The sequence below is a fragment of the Chelonoidis abingdonii genome, chromosome 2, assembly GCF_003597395.2.
Source record: "Chelonoidis abingdonii isolate Lonesome George chromosome 2, CheloAbing_2.0, whole genome shotgun sequence".
Taxonomy (NCBI): domain Eukaryota; kingdom Metazoa; phylum Chordata; order Testudines; family Testudinidae; genus Chelonoidis; species Chelonoidis abingdonii.
The window spans coordinates 131,677,987-131,697,957 of record NC_133770.1 but is presented as its reverse complement, the minus strand read 5'-3'; the positions used below and the strand labels follow the sequence as shown (position 1 = coordinate 131,697,957).

General features: G+C 40.4%; 1 protein-coding gene across 2 annotated transcripts in view; it reads left to right on the top strand.

Moving 5' to 3' along the window:
• The window catches only part of NSUN2 (NOP2/Sun RNA methyltransferase 2), a 49,465-nt gene extending 31,290 nt beyond the window's left edge, over positions 1-18,175 (top strand). Inside the window, exons 13-19 of one of the 2 annotated variants that reach the window (XM_032795092.2) lie at positions 208-383; positions 1,648-1,740; positions 2,240-2,375; positions 9,955-10,035; positions 11,335-11,473; positions 12,948-12,987; positions 15,751-18,175. In XM_032795092.2, the coding sequence (XP_032650983.1) occupies positions 208-383; positions 1,648-1,740; positions 2,240-2,375; positions 9,955-10,035; positions 11,335-11,473; positions 12,948-12,987; positions 15,751-16,135 (1,050 nt within the window). In that variant the 3' untranslated portion in view covers positions 16,136-18,175. Of the gene's footprint in view, positions 1-207; positions 384-1,647; positions 1,741-2,239; positions 2,376-9,328; positions 9,495-9,954; positions 10,041-11,334; positions 11,474-12,947; positions 12,988-15,750 lie in introns of those variants that run through there. The other variant, XM_032795110.2, reaches the window with a different exon arrangement.
• The last annotated feature ends 1,796 nt before the right edge of the window (positions 18,176-19,971 follow it).

The window sequence follows — 19,971 nt, the reverse complement described above, 5'->3', positions numbered from 1 at the left end:
AATGGGGTGCATAGAGACCAAATATGGTACATGTATCTTTGAATGGATGGTAATGTGACCTTTGGGAAGCTACTTTATCCATGATGTATACAACTAACTTTTATGCGAATGTTAGTGAGAGCTGAGCATATGTTTATTTTAGGGATAATGTAGGCATTTTGTTATAACAATTGTATCTAACTTTTTGTTCGTAATAATCTGGAACAGCTTCAGCGCAAGTTATCACAGAGAACAGGAGACATTTCAGAGAGTGTAGCTGCTGCGGAAGATGGCTCAGTAGAGATTATTGAAGAACCACCAGATGCTGAGGATAAAGAGAGTAAGGAAACTCAACACTTGCTGAATGCAGAAAGTGAGCAAAGCAAGAAAGATGGAGTGTGTGGGTAAGAGACTACATTTAAGCATCTGTCTTGTCCTTGCTTCCTAACTGAGTGTCTAACACAAGAATCTCATGCTCGGTGGAGAACTGCAGTTCTGTTCAGTTCTTAAATTGTATGTCTAATTTTAAAAAGTGGACCTAATAGAATACAAACTGCACTTTCCACAACATGATCGTTTGCTTTAATTTTGCCCTTTTCCCTTGCCCTTTCCTTAGATTGGTGCTAAAGACATTTAAAGAGCTTGCAGACACATTGCTGACTGCGTTTTTGCTGTACAAGACTCAGTGGAGGATGCAGTTCCAGTCTTGATTATCTTACTCTCTGAATACTCAAAGAACTGGTCTGAACAACTGGGCAGCCCAGAGGGAAGGGTGCTGACTTAGGATGCCTTTTTTAATAGTGGAGTGATGATGCTTTTTGGAGACATGGCTCGGTTTTTGTGAGCATTTTTAGAAATGAATTTAAAAGAGGAACTTAAGAGAGTAAGTCTGTGGTACACTGGGATAGGAATGGCGTTTCAGGCATAGAAGGCACCATGGAAGAAAGCATAAAAGAGTGAGGCGGAGAAAAGGGTTTCAGTAGTGAAGTGATGAGACTGCCTATGGATAGGTAAAATATGAGAGCACCCAACTCTATATTGTCTATATTAAGGTACCAGTGTTTTATGGAATCACAGATTTTGTTTATACCTTCAGAAACATTTCATGGGTATTTTAAACCCTTCATTTCAATGGGCCAGCTGTGCAAGCAAAGGTTTACATCGCATCTAACACACTTCAGTGCTTGATTTTCACTCACACTACATCAACCTTCTATCTGCACTATCTGCTTCTTACATCAATCTCCTGCCATAGCAGTATGGAAACAGTTGCCTCTTCTGGCTCCTCCAGAGTCAATTATTTCTCACTTCCCTACTGAGGAGGGCAGTACTACTTTCAAGAGTTGAGCTGTTGCTGCTTCTGACCCTCTTCTCTTTGCTTATCTCCCACCTGCCTTCCCATTTGTGTCTGAGAAAACTTCTCAGCATGCTTCACAATTGCTCCCTCCATAAGCCTCTGCTCATCTTCCAGCTGCCATATATTTCTTTTCTGCTATCTCCATCTGAGTTTTCAGTGGTTAAAATTGTAGAATAGTATTGCATGCTAGGTGAAGTATGGGAAAATGTCAATGCCTGGTTTTGTACGTTTATTACTATTTGCAGAACAAGCATTGACTAATGAGTAAATCTGCAGTGTTTAACAAAGTATTTACATGAATTTACTTCTAGACCACCACCATGTAAGAAAATGAAGCTGTTTGGATTTAAAGAAGATCCATTTGTGTTCCTGTCTGAAGACGATCCATTGTTTCCACCCATCCAGTAAGGAGAAATTCTGTCCTTTTATTCTGTAATAAAGATTTCAAAAGTAATTCATGATCAGTTCCACAGGTGAATAGGTCTTGTATAATTCTTGGGGGGAGGGGGGGGATCTAGATTATTGCTCATTCATAAAGCAAGCTTCCTTAATTTTAAGATGACGTGAACATACTCAAAACTATAACTCTTCCTTTTAAATGGAAATAGCCAAGTAAGAATAAAAATTGAGTTAAGCTTAGAAATATATTCAGAATGCAGGTAAAGCATTCAGCATGCAAATTTTCAACTGAACTTTATTTTTAAAATGTATTTTTTTTCTCTGTGAATTTTCTAAAATGTTTTGATTCTGTGAAGTGCATGGATTAACCTCATGTATTCTGAAGCCAAACCATCTATTGAGTGGCTGAGTCGGGAGGGGGTTGTGGGGAATAGAGTAGTCAGTAAATTGTCATTTACTCAATCTTGAACTTGGGCAAACAAAACATAAATATTATGACCACAGGAAGTTTTATGCATTGGATCCTTCATTCCCCAAGATGAATTTACTAACACGAACTCAAGAAGGAAAAAAGAGGCAGCTATACATGGTTTCTAAGGAGCTAAGAAATGTATTGCTGAACAACAGTGAGAGAATGAAGGTATGACTCATATTTTTTAGATTTTCAGCAAGGGGCCCATAGGCAGTCAGTGTGTGGATACTTGTTTGTGTATCCCTCCAGTACCTAATGTGTGTCTACAGAAGCTATCTGCTGCTGGGCTCTTTACTTAGTCTAAATGGGTGTGTGTTGTTTCGTCTTGCCTTATTGTCAAGGAAATGACTGTCTGTCTGAATTTTTGGTACCCAGTCTCCTCCACGACTGGAAGTAATATTACTTCTACAAGATGGAGGAAGGGAATTCTTTAAAGTGAAGATGGTGCCACCGTGCATAATGAAAATAAAATACGTGGAGAGGACCATACAATAGAATTTGTATAGATACATTTTATTCTTATGACCTGGGATTTGTAACAGTGGAGTAGAGCTGGTTGGGAACTTCTCAAACAAAACTTCTTTTGTTGGAAAAATAATGATCTTTTGAAGCCAAAACTACTACTGTGAGTGCTTGTCTATATGTGTTCCACATAAAGTACACATGTGCTGTATGCGCCAAAGATTGGAACACTTTGTTCAGCAGTGTCTGTTGTTCATACCTGCACCCTGCAAAGACTGGGGCCGCAGGGACATGCCGACCACTTCCGGGAGCAGCACAGGGTCAGCGTAGGCAGGGAACCTGCCTTACCTCTGCTGCGCTGCCTGGCTGGAGCCCACACCCCTCACTCCCTCCACATCCCAGCCCTGAGCTCCCTCCTGGAGCCTGCACCCCAGCCCATAGCCCCCTCCAGCACCCAAACTCCCTCCCAGAGCTTGAACCCCTTCTTGCAGCTCTGCCCCAGGCTCAGCCTGGAGCCCCCTCCCTCACTCTGAATCCCTTGGCCCCAGTCCAGAGCCTGCACCCTAACCCTCTGCCCAGTGAAAGTGAGTGAGGGTAGGGGAAAGTGAGCAACGGAGGGAAGAGGGATGAAGTGAGTGGGGCAGGGCCTTGGGGAAGGGGCAGGGCAAGGGTGTTTGGATCTGTGTGATTAGACAGTTGGCAACCCTACTTGAGGGAATAAAAGAGGGCAGACCAACCAACCAACCAACCAATCATTTCCTTTCACTGTCCTTGACGGTTAGAACCAGTTGATAGTGTCCCGTCTCGTCTGCTCGTATATTAGTTTACCTGTAAATAGTTAGCTATTGGTAGTTAGGGTATATTGTAATCTCATAGGTTTTTAGTTTATTTGGGGTTTTTTTGTTCTTTGTTTTTCCTAGTGGGGAAATTTCCTCATGTCTGCTCAAAACTCCCCAGGTTTTAAGTTATGTTTGTCATGTGAGGCTGCTGTGCCCCTTAATGACAGTACTCTACTCTAATTGTCCTTACTGCCTAGCTGATGAACTTGTTAAGGAAAATGTAGGGATTGTAAATCCCTTATGAAAAGGTCTGCTAAATTCAAAGAAAACAGGCTAAAACTTCCTCTGTTAGAATAATCAGTGTAACCTGTTTCACACCCTGAAGGGAGATAGGATCTTCCCAGTCTTTAACAATTGTCAGCTGAAAGTGTTCCTGCCATGGCCTGAGCTTCAGAGGGTCACTGTTACCTCAGTCTCTGATGGGGCAGATAGCAGAAAAACCCTATTACCAGAAGTAGCATAAGGCTCAGTCCTCTACTAAAACTGCTCCAAAAAGGAAAGGAGAGATTACTCTTCCTTGCTCTTCACAGATTGCTTCTAAAATTACCTCAAGTCCCCTCAGGTCTCAAAGAGAGAGCCTCTGAGATCGTGGGGCTGGTGATGCCTGTTTCTCTTAGCAGTGGCACTGCGTTCCTCAGCTCTGCTTCCTTCATCTCCAACACAGTCAGAGCTGTTAGCTTTAGGGCCAGCTGATTCATGGCAGTGCTTTAAGGTTCCAAGGTTGCTGCTGCCATCTGTACCAGCTGTATCTAGGTTTAAAATCTTGGTATTGGATCTGTCCCCAGCAGAGCAGCAAAGTGCTGATGTACACAGCATGAGGGGATCTGACTGTGACTGCCCTTTTGAGCCTCCATTGCTGTCCACATCAGGACCATTGGGGTTATTGCTTGGGAGTCCTGTAGGATCTGCCCCTCAACAGCAAGATGAAGCTGTGCTTTCGTCGTCTTCTGATAGTGAGGATGCCTCACCTTCATCAAGGTTGCCGTGCTATGATCCATGTGAGGTGAGGATACAGACTAGGGTTAAAGGCAAATTAAAGGAAGTTAAGCCAGTTCCCTCTGCCTAATATCTAACCCTAGCCACATTTTTTTCATCTATGTGGTCAAAGTTCTTGATCTTATTGGCCCCTGTAGTCCTATCAACACACCACCAGACACTCTTCAATATCTGCTTCCAGGGACAGGTCGCCTTCACCTCAGCCTCTGTCTGTGTTTCAGTATCAGTAATTATGTCAGCAGTCTGGGGTCTCTGCTTTTTAGCTGCATTGGCTTCTCACTAATGATGTTACTTAGCATAAGGCTATTGATATCCTCACATACACATCCCCTTCATTACCAGATAAAGCTGATTCATCACCTTTGACTTTACTGGAATTATAAATTAAACTTTGGTAAATGGCAATGATACTTGGAATGCCATTTCAGCCTATCCAAGATAAGGGACATAAATTATTGGACATTTTATGTGTGTCCTAATCTGAGGGGCTTGCTTTTCCCATAAACAAGATTGTCACAGTTACAATGGCAGACACCAGCATCACTGCCTGCAACTTGTAAAAAGGTGAAAAAAATGGTATTGGTTCCTTCAGCTGGGTTTGAATGTTTTCCATTTTGGATGCTGGAAATAATTCAAAAAAGTTAGTCTGTCCAGTAGCCACAACCTCCTTCCTTGTCCCTCTCCCTGAAGAGTCTGCTTTAGCAAGGGGTTCAGTTGCTTCTGACTCTAGGGCCTGTTAAGGACGTTCCCTGATGAGCATTGGGTGAAAGGCTTCTATGCCCAATATTTTCTGGTTCCCAAGAAATCGAGAGGCTTGCGTTTGACATTAGGCTTGAGAAATCTAAATTCCTGTGTGTCAGTGCAGGTTTCAGATGGTAGCCCTCCCTTCCTTTCTGCCCATCCTGGATCCTCTTGATTGGTTTGCAGCTCTCGATTCACCTAACACATTAGAAATACGTGTATTTTGTAGTCAGCAGTATGCATTACCAATGCAGGGGGCTGCCTTTTAACTTGCTGATGGCCCCAGGGACTTTTATGAAGTGCCTGGCTGTAATTGTAGTGCATTGAAGTTGAAGGAATATCTTGGTTTACCTGTATATCAGTGACTGGTTAGTTTAGGTTTCTTCTCCTTGACAAGTATCAGACAGCATTGAGTACATGAGAATAAACAAGGGCCTGTCTCACGTGACTGTCTCAAAGAATAGAATTTATTGGGGCCCTCATAGACTGCGGCGTTGCAGAGTTGTTTCTGTCTCAGACCAGGTCCAACAACTTGTTGGAACTGATCGATCAGCTACAGAACAACACTGAGACAGAACAAGCCTTTTTGCCTGTTGGGTCATATGGCCTCATGCACTCTGGTAAGTCCATTTGCAAGGCTGCATCTTTAGGAGTGGCTAAAAACCATTTATCTCCTCGGAGTTCAGAGTATGGATATGAAGCTGCAGATTCCCTCAGTTGGTGGAAGGATCAGCAGCAAGTTTGCAAAGGCATTCCTTTATCTCCATCACTTCTTGCAAGGTTGATTGTCACAGATGGATCAGTGTTATTTTAGAGATGGCTCATTTCAGCATCAATGGTCTCATTGCATTACCTGACATCCTATTAATGTTCTGGATCTCCAGGCAATACGGCTTGCATGCAGATCCTTTCTCTCTCATGTTGTAGGTCAACATATTGAAATGATTGACAGTACGGCAGCAGTATTTCATGTGAATAAGTAGGGCAGAGCCAGGGAAGCAGTCCTTTTATGGAATTTATGTATTACTTGGCACAACTTAACAATATCTGCTATTCATCTGGCATCTCTTCACAGTTTATTGGTAGATTGTCTAAGCAGGAATTTTTTGATGAACCACAAGAGGACTGTAAAGGACTCTGTCATTAAGTCTGTGTTTGGTCAGTGGGGCATACCTCAAATAGATTTATTCCCACCAGCTACAAGAAATATACATTTTTCTGCTCAAAGTGGGGACAGAACCTGAGTTCTTTAGAAGATATGTTTCTGATTCCATGGACTCAGGGTCTGCTTTATGCTTACCCCTCTGTTCCCTTAATCCCTTGTGTTGAGGAAAATCAAACAAAATGGAGCCCTGGTTATTCTGGTAGCTCCAGTATGGCACAGACAGCACTGGTTTGCAGAACTCAGGAAACAGTTGCTTCCTCTTCCACTGTGTGCTCACTTGGTCAGCCAGAACAATAGGACCACTTTTCACCCAGTCGTGACATCTTTCAGCTCTCTGAAAGAATTTGGCTGACAGAATTTGACAGAGAAAACTTGTTCTGTTGATATTCAAAAGGTATTGATTGAAAGTAGGAAAACTTCTGTGAGTATTTACACAGCAAAATGGAAATGTTTTTCTATTTGGTTGACACGACGCAATCTTTCTCCAATGGAAATGATGACTGTTGATAATCTTGATTACCTTTTTATCTTTGAAAAACCTGAAGTTTTCAGTTAGTTCTTTGCATGTCCATTTGGCTGCTATTTTAGCTTATCCTTCATTTCAGAATTATCCTGTGTTTTCTTCTCATCTTTCAGTGAAAATATTTTTAAAAGAAGTTGTTACAATTTTTCACCTATGTGACAGCTTTCTCTTTCATGGGATCTTAAGATTGTTCTTACAGGGCTTATGGGTCATCCTTTTGAACCACTGAGCTCCAGTACCTTGCTGCATTTGTCCATGAAGACAACTTTCCTTATGGCCATTACATTGGCACGTTGGGTGAGCAAGTTGCAAGCACTTATGGCAGAGCTGCCATGCACAATTTTCCACAAATACAAGTTAATTCCCAGACTGCAACTTAAATTTTCCTAAGGTGCAGTTTGTTTGTCATTTAAATCAATCTATGTTTATCACTGTTCTTTCCCAAAGCCACACTTTCAGCTGGATATTACAAATCATTTAGGACATCCCTTAGGCTATTTGTTTTCCATTGCTGATAAGGGTCAGAGAGAGAAGGTGGGTGAGGTAATAGATATTACCTCACCTACCTTCTGTTTTTAATACTGGGATCAATATGGCTACAACAGCTAAGGATCAGGGAGTTTCAACCCAGATAATTTCTAGGTATGTATTAGGTTATATAGAGTTGGCCATTTTACAGCTCCCTGGGAATATTAGGGCACATTCAACCGGGGCACAGGCAGCCTCCGCAGCCTCATTTAGATGTTTTTCTATAGTTGATATTTGTAGGGCTGCAACCAGGAGTGATGTATGTACCTTTACAAAACATTACTCTGTTGTGGAAGTATCATGTGCACATTCTCAATTTGGCAGGGCTGTATTAAAATTTCTATTTAATTAGACTGAGTACCCTCCACCTTTAAAATTATACTGCTTGGGAGTCACCAGACATGGAACACACATAGAAAAACATGCAAAGAAGAAGGACGTTACTTGTTCAGTAACTGGAGTGCTTTGAGTGTGTTGTCTTTGTGTTCCACAACACATTCTCCTTCCCCAGCTTCTGCTAAGTCTAATACTTCAAACTGGGTAAGGGTGAAGGAACAGAGGGTCAGTTTGTTTTTCTACCCTTCTTTATATATTCAAAGTGGTAAAGGTCCTCAGGCTGTGCAGGGAGTGGGGACACTGCAGGCTAAAGTGTTATGATCTCCAGTGCATGGAGTACTTGCTCACCAGACATGGAACACACATAGATGAGACATCTTGAAGAACTCCACTTATTGAACCAGTAAATAACTTCCCTTTTTTCTGCAAATGTAGTGGTTACTCTCAGAATAGTCATTAAGGTCTGGTTCACATCAGGGACTTGAATCTGAGTCTCCCACGTGCCAAGCGAGTGCCTAGACCATTGCCTTTTGGCTATTTTGGGATGTGGGTTTTTTTCATTAAAAATATTAAGTTTTGTTCGCATCAGAGCAGAAATGTTAAAAAACCTCATTTTTTTTTTGTGAAGTGAAATTCTTGTTTTCCAGATGGGCCTGTAGTGGGAAGAAATGTATTACAGCTTTCTGGATTATATGTGAAAGTGTTCAGAGATTTCATAGCCTCCCAGATAAAGGAATTTATATGGCTTTCATCAGAGAAGTATCTGCGCATCTCACAAACATTAAAGGCTTATCCTTGAAACACACCTGTTAGACAGGGAAGTATTCTCATTGTACAGATGGGAACTGAAAGATTAATGTCAAGGTGTTTTTTGTGGATGGTTTGTTTTTTTGTCTTTTTTGTTTTTGTTTGTTTGTTTGTTTTTGGTTTTTTTAGATGGGTTACACTGCTAGGCATGGGTGCTTAAAATGGATTTAGGATCTTAACATTAAATATGTACGTGTGTGCATATTTTTTATTTTATATATATATAATAAAAATACATGTGCGCACACACGCATACATATATGGAAGAGTCACTTAAGGCCAAGATTAAAAACACTTGTGTGTATTAGTGACAAAGTCAGGCCAGATGGTTGCAGGAAGGTCTTGGAAGGCCAATATGTTAGCCCTAGAATGTTAAAGGCCTTTTTTCCTATAAGCTGAGAGAGTTTACCTCAGGTCAATTAGAGACACCTGAATCCAATTAAGGGCTGCCTGAGGTCTTTAAAAAACTCTCCTCTAGACAGAGAAGAGTGGGGAGAGAGACAAGCTACTGCCAGGGTAATGGCAGCTGGAAAACAAGCTTTTCCGGGCTGAGAGGCTATGCTCCTTCCCATAGGAGAACAGCCAAACCTGAGTGCCTGCTAGGGGAAGGACTGACATCTCAGGGCAAGCAACAAGATGACAGCGTGCCCCAGTGAGGAGGCAAGGAAAGGTATTCCCTTTTGTTTTGGTGTTCAAGAGACTGTTTCCTTTTTCTGTGATGAAGGATCACCCATTCGGTCAACTGTGGGGCCTACCCTGGAAACACCACCAAAGGAGCACAGAAGCGGGGAGGCAGACACTGCCCAGAGTTGGACTGATTTACCCCAGACCCACCATCACCAGAGACGGAAATGCTAAGTCTGGTGAAACGAAGGAAGTGCCTTGCCACAGTATATATGTTTTTAATGTTGTCCTTAAGTGACTTTTCCAAGGTCACACAGGAAGTCCTAAACAGAGCTGGAAACTGAACCAATTTCTTAGAAGCATTTTAGTGCCTTGATTGCAAGACCTCCTCTTCTCCCCATAGGGATAAGTGATCAATTTTCAGCAAGGAAGTGGTTAACAAGAGGATGCCCCAAGATGTATAACTGTATCTTCAGAGTTGGGAACTTTTATTCATCCTTTTCTCTCAAAACACTATAACTTGAACAGCACTAATAATGTAAGCTGGTCTAAATTTTGATTCTGACTTTTGAGTTTAATTCAATCTTCAACAGAAATGAAGACCTCTGTATTGCAGAGTTACTCTTCCCTGTGATTGCTAGTTAAGCAGTTTCAAGATGAGTTACGTAACTCTTAAACTAGGTTTTCCTTAAAAACTTTATTGGTAATTTTTACTTTGATTGACAGGTTATTAACACTGGGATAAAAGTCTGGTCTCGCAACAGTGATGGTGAACAGTTCGGCTGTGCCTTCAGACTTGCACAAGAGGTAATTGCAAAGCACTATGCTTTCATATCATGGGATCTCTACTGATATTTCCCATAGTGACTGCTGTATCCTCAGTATGAATGTTACATATTATGAAATGCAGCCTCCAAACTTAGTGTGTTAAACTGCATTAAACAAATGGTTTGTGTTCTGATTTTACTGTTCATTCAGAGCTTTTCTTTAATTTGATCTTCAGAAAGCAATGTGATCGTGGTTGGTGTGGGATACAGCTGAGAATGCCAAACTCAGGACAGACTGATAAAAATAGGACAGACACACCCAGAACTGGTGGCTATTCTAACATTAGTTTCACCTTACCAGTAACAGAATGAGCTTCTGTAGCACTACACTGGTTAACAAGAAGCTAACAATACAGTCCCCTTAAGCAACCAGCCTGTATCACCACCCAGACATCTGGGCTTTATGATGAGAGGTTACTGAAAACCTCATTCATCACATATGAAGTTCTTCCTATCCCAAAGGATTGATCACTTCCCAGATCATTATATAGACTTACACCATACCCAGATATCACACTGAAGCCAGTTCCTTTAGTCTAAAGGTTTTATTATTTTTTAAAAAAAGAGTTGTTAAGTAGTCAAAGGAATCATATACATTACAAGTGATTAGAATTGTAGATCAGGTTCATAGCAGAGATGATAATTCTGCTGGCTTGCAAAAGTTGCTTTCTGGATCACGCCCGAAAGCTTCAGGGTCATTCAGTCATTTGTTCAAAGCTTCCATAGAAAGTTACAGTTCAGAGGAATGAAGCAGGAATGAAGATGATGCAGTGATGTCATAGCTGCAATTTATAGTTCACAGCACAGGTACATGGAAATACACTAGCAGAAATGGAGTCCAGGGTCACATGCCCTTTCCACATCTCCTTACATGCTCTGATGAATCATAGGGCATCAGTGGCTCCAGGCTGTCTGAGGCATCCTCAAGAAGAACAGCAGGGCGAGTTGAGTCTCTTCAATGGCGTATTAACTCATGGATGGGCCATCAGCGCAGATGTAGCTAGTGCAGGAGCAAATTTGTCTGAGGGTGTCACCTAGGAACACAAAAGCACAAGTTTGAGATACAAATATATAGCAGATATTCATAACTTCAGATGCAAAGATAATACATGCAAATAAACAGGATTATCAATTAGGAAAACATAACTTTTCTAAAGATACTTTAGATGATTTGTATAAGCAGTTATATAATTATAATATGATAAATAGCTACCCATCTTTTATATAGCGTCACAAGCAGAGATTGCATTTTGAAACTAATTGTATTTTTTACCACCAGGGAATATATACACTGTACCCATTCATTAATGCAAGGATCATAAATGTGTGCATAGAAGATGTTAAAGTGCTGTTAACTCAAGAGAATCCATTCTTAAGTAAATTTAGCAGTGAAACACACAAACGGGTCAAAGACTTGGGTAAGCTTTCTGTTTTTATTATGGCGAAACAGAGCACTATTTTGCATCTTTAAAACTTGCAGACTTTTCGCAATGAGTTATCCATTCAAATTAATGGAAAATCCAACATCCAACTACTTTAATATATTAGTCTTAACCATGACTTCTAGCCATCTCTAGTGCAATAGTTAATATAGACCAGGGGTCAGATCCTTTCAGAAGTGCTGTGCCGAGTCTTCATTTATTCACTGTAATTTAAGGTTTCATGTGCCAGTCATACATTTTAACCTTTTTAGAAGGTCTCTTTCTATAAATATAATATATAACTAAACTATTGTTGTATGTAAATAAATAAGGTTTTTAAAATGTTTAAGAAGCTTAATTTAAAATTAAATTAAAATACAGAGACCCCCAGACTAGTGGCCAGGACCTGGGCAGTGTGAGTGCCACTGAAAATCAGCTCGCCTGCTGCCTTTGGCACGTGCGCCATAGGTTGCCTACCCCTGATATAGACATTCTAATGTTGCTGGAGACAAGAGCCTTTCCAGAGGCTGTGGCTCCATCTGGCCCCAGCCCTGGAAGCTTACTAGACTAAGGTTTGTAAACCCTGCAGGACCCAGAGAGCCTGGACTCTTGCATAGAATGTGACCTTCATGGAGCCAGAAGAGTCACCGGGTCTGGGATTCCCACAAAGCATAAATTCAGCAAGCACTTCTGACTAACCACATTTCTTAACTCTACCTATTTTTGTTCCTGCATGTACTTTAGTTGTAGCTGTTCCTAACCCCTTCAGGTGTCTTTATTCGTTGTATGTTTTAAGGATGGCATTGGCCATTTCTAGATTAAATATACTAATATTTTATCTAAAGAAGAAGGAAAAGATGCCCACTCTGAACGTTTTTTTCCTCTCCCTGTTACATGAAAAACCCTTTTACAAACAGGGCACTGACTATGCAGGAGAAACAGTAAAAATGACTCTAAGCGTAGTTCTGTCAAATGTACACAGTAAAGCAAAAGAGTAAAAAAAAAAACTGTTAAACTCTTTCAGCTATAGTAGTCTTAAGTATTACTTGTAAAAATTCAGACAGAAGTTTGATTTTAGTTCTTTTGTGCCAGGGTTCTATATCATCTTGCATCTATACTCATCACAATGGTATCTGCATGCCTGATGCTGTTTCTTTAAGATAAAATGTAGAAACAAAAGTATTCTTCCAAAACTCTAACCTAGTCTTTTGGCCAACAGTCTGTGACTTCTGATTTGTTTTTGAATACTTCATATGGACCCCATAATCAGATTTGTAGAGAAATTTTTATTGTTCTAGAATTCAGGCATGTATTTGTTTCTATGAGGGTGTTTTTTGTTTGTTTGCGATAAGGCTGTTCTGATTGCTGTACAGATTGCTGTACAACAATACACATTTTGCTGTTAGAACATTTTGGAATCACAAGTATTTTTAATGTTTCCAAGTAAATTTACCTAATCTTTCTTTTCTAGCAATGGGGAGCATTGTCCTGAAGTATGAACCCGATCTCAGGTAAGTAGATTCTTTACTAATATATATTTTTTCACTTATCCCCACTCAGAAAATGTGTAAGAGAAATACATGTGAATATAGAAATAAAATCACGAAACTCATTACAATGGGTCTTTATCTTGAATTTCAGTGTCAGTTTAAAGCATTTGAACATCTTCTGAAATGAAAATATTTGCTGTGAATTAATTTTCACTGTATTTGCTGATTAGAAAAATAGGCTTCCATTGGTTTAGTGGTTATGCCTAGCAACAGCCAAGCGGTACTTCACTCCATCATAGGCAGTGTTGGAGCATGAAAATTATTCATAAATGTGGCATTAGCACGTCATGCATTTAAAATAAAGCTAATATTGATTCTCCTTAAATTTGGTCAAGAAATGTTGTTTTTTAAATCTTTCAGCCATCGATGTTAGGGCCCCTATTTTTCTTTGGTTCTGAACTTGTCCTTCTGCATTGCAAGTGCAGCTTGGTGCTTCTAATTTACATGCCAATCTGATTTGTAAATGTGATTAGGCAGTTAGGATTCTAAATGGGTGCAGTTGTGGAGGCTATTTCTGTAAATTGCATTTCTAAAAAGTCATGGCAGATTAGGGCTTGTCTACACTGGGACTTTATACTGCAATAAAGCCTCCCAGAGCACTCTACCTTACTCCCTGTTCACACTGAGAAGGCCCGTAGAGCGCTCTGACTCCCTGGCTAGAGCGCTCCTGGTACTCCACCTCCATGAGAGGGATAATGGCTGTTGCATATTGGCTGAGATGCCCCAGGGCCAGTGTAAACGGGAGTTAAGTTACAGTGCTCTGATTGACATCTGGAAACATCCCATAATCCCCTTAAGTGGCCTCTCTTCTCTTTGTTATGAAATCGGCTGAGGAATGCAAAAGTGCCTTTTCAGAGCCCCAGTTCAGACAGCAGCTGCTTATCTGCAATGGGGCAAAACAAACGAGTGAGTGAGTGAGTGGGAGAGTCAGGGGGGTCAGGAACATCTGAACTTACAAGATAGCGTGCTGACATACTCTCAGGACTCCAAAAACCCTCTTTCTCTCTCTCTCTCCCTCACATACAAACAATACACTCCACTCCACCCCACCCCACCCCACCCCATTTGAAAAACATGCTGCAGCCACTTGAACACTGGAATAGCTGCCCATAATGCACCGCTCCCAATGCACTGCAAATGCCACAAATGTGGCCACGCCAGTGCCCTTGCAGCTGTCAGTATGGACAGACTGGAGCGCTTTCTATAGTGCACTCTCCGAAGGCTGGTATAACCCAAAGCACTCTACAGCTGCAAGTGTAGCCAAGCCTTTAAAGGTTAAGCAGGCTTTGCACTTCACCTTCACTCTTGTCAGAGCTCTGAATGTAAATACAAGGCTTGAAATACTTGTTAACTCAAGGACTAAGCCAACTAGCCTCAAGTAGATAAAGAAAAATGTGAATGGAAGCCCACCACTAAGGTCAAGAGCAATACCTGGCAGGGGAGACATATCCAGCACATACCCTCTATTCCTCTTTATGGTCTTGGGGGTTTTTTGGCTCCTCCTTCCCCATTAACAACTCCAGAGCTTACCTCTGTTGCTGCTAATAGCTTTGCAGAGCACAGCTCTGCAGTGAAATTAACATGGTTCTTTACCAGTTTCACTGCTGCCTGCAGGGTTTGGAATAGAAAAAGTGAAAATGACTATTGTCTTGTCTGTCTTTACTTTGTAAAACGCAGAGCAGTAGCAGAGGCATTGGAGTTGTCATTCAACTCATGAAGGTAACACCTCACATTGAGAAAATTACCTTTTGAAATTGTAGGGACCAGACAGCTTTATTTTAAAGGAATGCTTAAATGATGCAGAAATGGATGTCTTAGTAGGAAGACTTTCTGTTTGCTAATGGCAAGTTGGATGAGTCTATTTGTTTTCAAACTTCTATACATCTGGTTCAATTTTGATCAATGGATTCTCTGTCTTTTACGTATATGGAAAGAATCCTGGGATTTAAAAACTCTTTCCTTCCTCACTACTGTGTAAGGAAATGGAAAAGTATGTTGAAAAATCGGAAAGCGTTTAGGAACTAGCCACAAAAATTATTCAGGTGCTGAAGAAAATACTTTACAGAGTTCAATCTGTTTAGGTTATCAAAAAGAAGATTGAGAGGTCACTTGACTGCAGGGCATAGGTGCCTTTGTGGGGAGAGAATACTGGATTCTCAGGGCTTTTAAATCTAGGGGAGAAAGATGTAACAAGAACCAGTTTTTGGAAGCTAAAGCCAGACAAATTAAAATTAGAGAAAGAGCACCCTTTTTTTAAACAGTGAGAGTGATTTTCCTTGGCAGTTTGTTCCAGTGGGTAGTGAGAGATTCTCCAACTCCATGTTTTCGGATCACAAGTGGATTCCTTTCTGGAAGGCATGCTTTAGGCTCAGTACAGGGTAATTAGGTGAAATGTAGTGGCCTGTGACAAATAGTACCTTTTGTCCTTAGTCTATTCTCCTATTTGATCAAACTCCATGAATCCATGATATGAATTTATATAGCTATTGCTCTACGTGCCTGTATGTTCTTCTCACAATCTGTAATATTGACTTGTCCTTATCAGTGTTTAAACAGTGCTGGATTAAGTATTGCATTAAAAGTAAAATTGCTGTTAGAGATACATAATACTGTTGCCTTGCTCTATTGAAATCATATATATAGCTATTTAATGAGAATTCATTTCTAAGAAATACTTTAAATATTAATTTACTCAATCTTTACCAAACACTAATTTTTTAATAGCAAACCTGATACCCTTCAGTGCCCTATTGTTCTGTGTGGCTGGCATGGAAAGACCTCGCTTCGTGCCTTTGTGCCCAAGAATGAGAGACTTCATTACCTGAGGATGATGGGAGTTGAAGTGTTTAAAGCAAAGAGGAAAGAGGAGAATTTTGAAAGTAAAACAGAGGAAGGAGATCAGGACAGCACAAAGCACATGGAGGAAGAGATGGATAAGGAACACAATGAATTGGCCGCAAAAATGGAGGCAGAAGTGGACGAAGAACCTATTCATGAGCTTATGGAAAGCAGTGTTATAGAACCAGAGAATAAAATGGAAGATGCCCAGCCTTCCAGTGAAAATGCTGAAAATAGAGACGTTGCTGACCTTAGTAGTGTGAAAGCTTGAGTTTTCACTGTCTGTCATTTTGGTGTTACTTTTATGAGATGTAATCTAGACTTTTGTCTTCAGTATGTAAATACCCTTTTAAAACTGCTTCAGTTTCTTGGGGGAGGTTGAAATGTTGTCATGAGGTATTCTTTTTACAGAAGTTCCTTCCTGTTTTATTTTTTAAATAAAAAAAAATCTTCCCCTAAGCGTCTTTCTTATTCTTCCCATTTAACTCCATAGCATTGGTAACATGGTATGTCTGTTGCCGGCGGTGGACTATACACCTGTGTATAGAGATTGATTTTTCAAATATGAATTGTTTATTTAATCTGTAAATCCTGGCTGAGTTTGTCTTGATAGGATCATTTTTGAAAGAAGATCAATAGGTTTTCATGCAAAATGCATGAGGGTTTCAGGGAAACATAATTACAGGAGAAGTAATTTTCCTCTATAGTAAATGATGCTAAATAGGCTGTTGTAAAGTATAAAACATATTGGGCTGATGTACCAACTAGTACAATTACCAGAAAAATTACTCTTGTTACTGAGTAAATTCAAAGTTATAAACAAGATACAAGCCCCTGAATAGGAAATACTCAATGTACAGATATATATGTTCTGTATGTGTAAAAGTCCTAGATGGAAAGGCAGTTTCCCAAGTTTGAGAGACAGTTAATGTCTGTGTAACATTTCCAGCTCTTGTTGGGTGAACATGCAGTAGCAATGTCCAGGAACGCTATTGGTCATGTGCCTGGCTGGGAAACTGCAGCCATCTCTTCCTGATGCCTACCATGCTTTTGTAATCCATGCCTTTGTCACTTCAAGACTGGACTGCTGCATTGCACTCTATCTGGGCACTATACCTTATGTGTACCTGGAAACAAGCTGCCACAGAAGGCAGCCCTAGGTAAGCAGTGCTTCCTAGCTGGAGCACATGACACCGGTGTTCCAAAATCTGTGTTGGTTGCCCTACTGGGTAATTATGGGTGGAATTTAAAGTGTTGGGTTTGATACACAAAGTACTAAATGGCTCAGAGCCACTTTTACCAATTCAGTGATACCCCACAGCTATGACTAACTGATCCATAATCTCAATTATCAGACTAACGGTCTCTATTTCAGTTTTGTACAATTTCATAAAGAAAGTCTGATCTTCTGACGTGTTAAAGAATAGAAAAGAAAAAACAAAGTGGGTGAGGTAATGCCTTTTATTGGACCACCTTCTGTTGGTGAGACAGACAAGCTTTTGAGCTATACAGGGCTACTCTTCAGGTCTGGGAAAGGTACTCAAGTGTGGGGGGTTTTGTTCGTTTTTTAAAGTCTCATGTAGTAACAAACTTTTGTCTTAAGAATCTATGAGAAAAGGTTAAGAAAACTATTCTCGAAACTCGTATTTCATTTGTTAAAGATGAGTCCATTTTGGAAATGAAAACCCTGCTAAATATATTTTAAATGAAAGTTAGGATTCTTTCCTCTATTGTTTGATCAAATCAACTTGAAATTGGCTATGCTACTTTTGGGCAGCTTTATAAACTGGAAAATGACATAGCAGAGCTTTCCCTTGAGAGATGTTTGTATGCCAAGAACGTCCAGATAAATTCCTAACGCGCTCTAATTCTCTCTTGTAGGGTGACTTGGATTTCATGTTTTAATATTGGCATCCAGTCAGTTCATATTTGCTTGTCTGCATTTGAGAATTAAGCATTTGATTTGAGTGGAAGGCGGGGGTGAAATATTTGTTGTGTTTTTGAACCTTAAGGTCTCATGTGCAAGTCCTGCAATGTCTTCTCCTCGTAATATAGTAACTCTTATCCAGTCAATACTGTTGATCAAGGCTGTTAGAACACAGTGTAGAAATTCACCCACTCAAATTCTCATTTGTCAGTATGGTGTTTTTATTTTAATGATGCCTGCCATTATCTAACGAAAAGACACCCATGAGCAGGTTGTATGATCTGTTAGGGTTGACTAACTTTGTCAACAAGTTTACATCGGTATATTTAAATATTTCAGACTGGTAAGTTTTCCTGTTTACATGAATAAAAGATTGGTTTTGTTTTTTTGTGTGTGGTTCTAAAAATAATATAAGCCAAAGAATTCTTAATATTACCATTGTTTGGCACTTGGAGTTTTCTCTTGCTAAATGCTAATGCAAAATTCATTCTAAATTTTGTATATGGGCAGGAAGGGGAAGACGGACGGGCCAAACTGCTGCAGTGGGCAAAGCAGAGGGTGTGGAGGCAGATGGTGAGCAAGGGTGGTAGGGGGGACAGTGGTGTTGGTTGGGGACAGATGGATTGGGGGAGGGCTCCGTGATGTACCCCCTCCTTCCTGCAGCAACAGTAATTACCACCACCGCAAGAACAAAGGTGGAAAACAGTTACTCAGTTCTGCAGTAGTCAGTCCAGACTTTTCAGTGACAAGGGGCTAGAATTACTATTTCATTCTCCAGGAAATTTGTCAATCAAGGATTATTAATAAACTGTGATGCTGCTTCTGACTCTTGCTTCACCCCACAGATGCAGTGACAGAGATGATGTTCTTGTCCTGACTCAGTTCTTGCAAAGAATGAATTATTCACACGTCTGGCTCAGAGCAGTGGGTGAATCAGTTCTATCTTCCCAGGCTATCTCCTTTCCATACATGCCATCTATATACTTTTCCCACTCACTGTTTTCTATAAGATTTTTGTTGGAGAGAGTGGAATAATGTTCCATCAATACTGGTATTATTGCATCTCCTAATTTACCATTGGTTGAGTTGCTAAGATAGCAATTCTTACTGGTCTGTATAGAAATACTTGTTCAAAATGGCATCTGCATTATGCTGCAAACATTTTCCAGGCTTGGAATCGTGTGTTTTTCCTGAAATGTATTCTGCAATAACATGTTACATAGCCTAATGTTCAAATGGCTGAGACATGTTTGTCAACTTTTTGTATTGAGCATTGGCTTCATGTATCCCTGAAGTTACACACTGCAGAAAAGGAGACAAAAGAGGGCTTCAGAGAGACTAAGCAATTATAATACTGTTGGAAATGTTTCCAAAGCCTCTGGAAATGCAGTGGATGAAAAGCCCTTTTAGACTTGTGGAGATATCCTGCAATTAATTAGTGTTCAGTAAACACACAAGGAATGTAAATGTGTGATAGATGGTAGCAGAAGTTTGCTTGTTTTGCAAGAAGACTTTGTCTATGGACAATATTCCATACTTGGGGATCTTTTACTTCAGAACTAGGTGACTTGACTCATCTAGCTTCCACTTGAAAGTGAAAATATCAATTCCTATAAGCTTTGTTCTGTGACTGACTTGCCAGGAGATCTAGGAGTGTGATCTGTGGTTCCAGAGGAACCTCATGATTTAATTCTTTAACTTGAGATATAATTGTGTCTCCTATTTGAAGAGGTTGAAAGAAAGGTTGAAGGTGGGGGGAGGGGGAGAATACCATAAGGAGAAAGAACGAGGAGTCTGGTGGCACCTTAAAAGACTTAACAGATTTATTTAGGGATAAGCTTTCATGAGTAAAAATACATGCATCTGAAGAAGTGGTCTTTTACCCATGAAAACTTACGCCCAAATAAATGTATTAGTCTTTAAGGTGCCACTAGATCCTCACTGTGTTTGTGAATACAGACTAACACAGCTACTCATGTTCTCCTCTGAGAAGGAGAGGCTTGTGGTGAAGAAATCAAGGAGATGTTTTACTAATCTGACCCACTTGCACTGTTTACCCACAAAAACAACAAGGAGTACTTGTGGCACCTTAGAGACTAACAAATCTATTTGCGCATAAGCTTTTGTGGGCTAAAACACACTTCATCAGATGCATGGAGTGGAAAACACAGTAGGCAAGT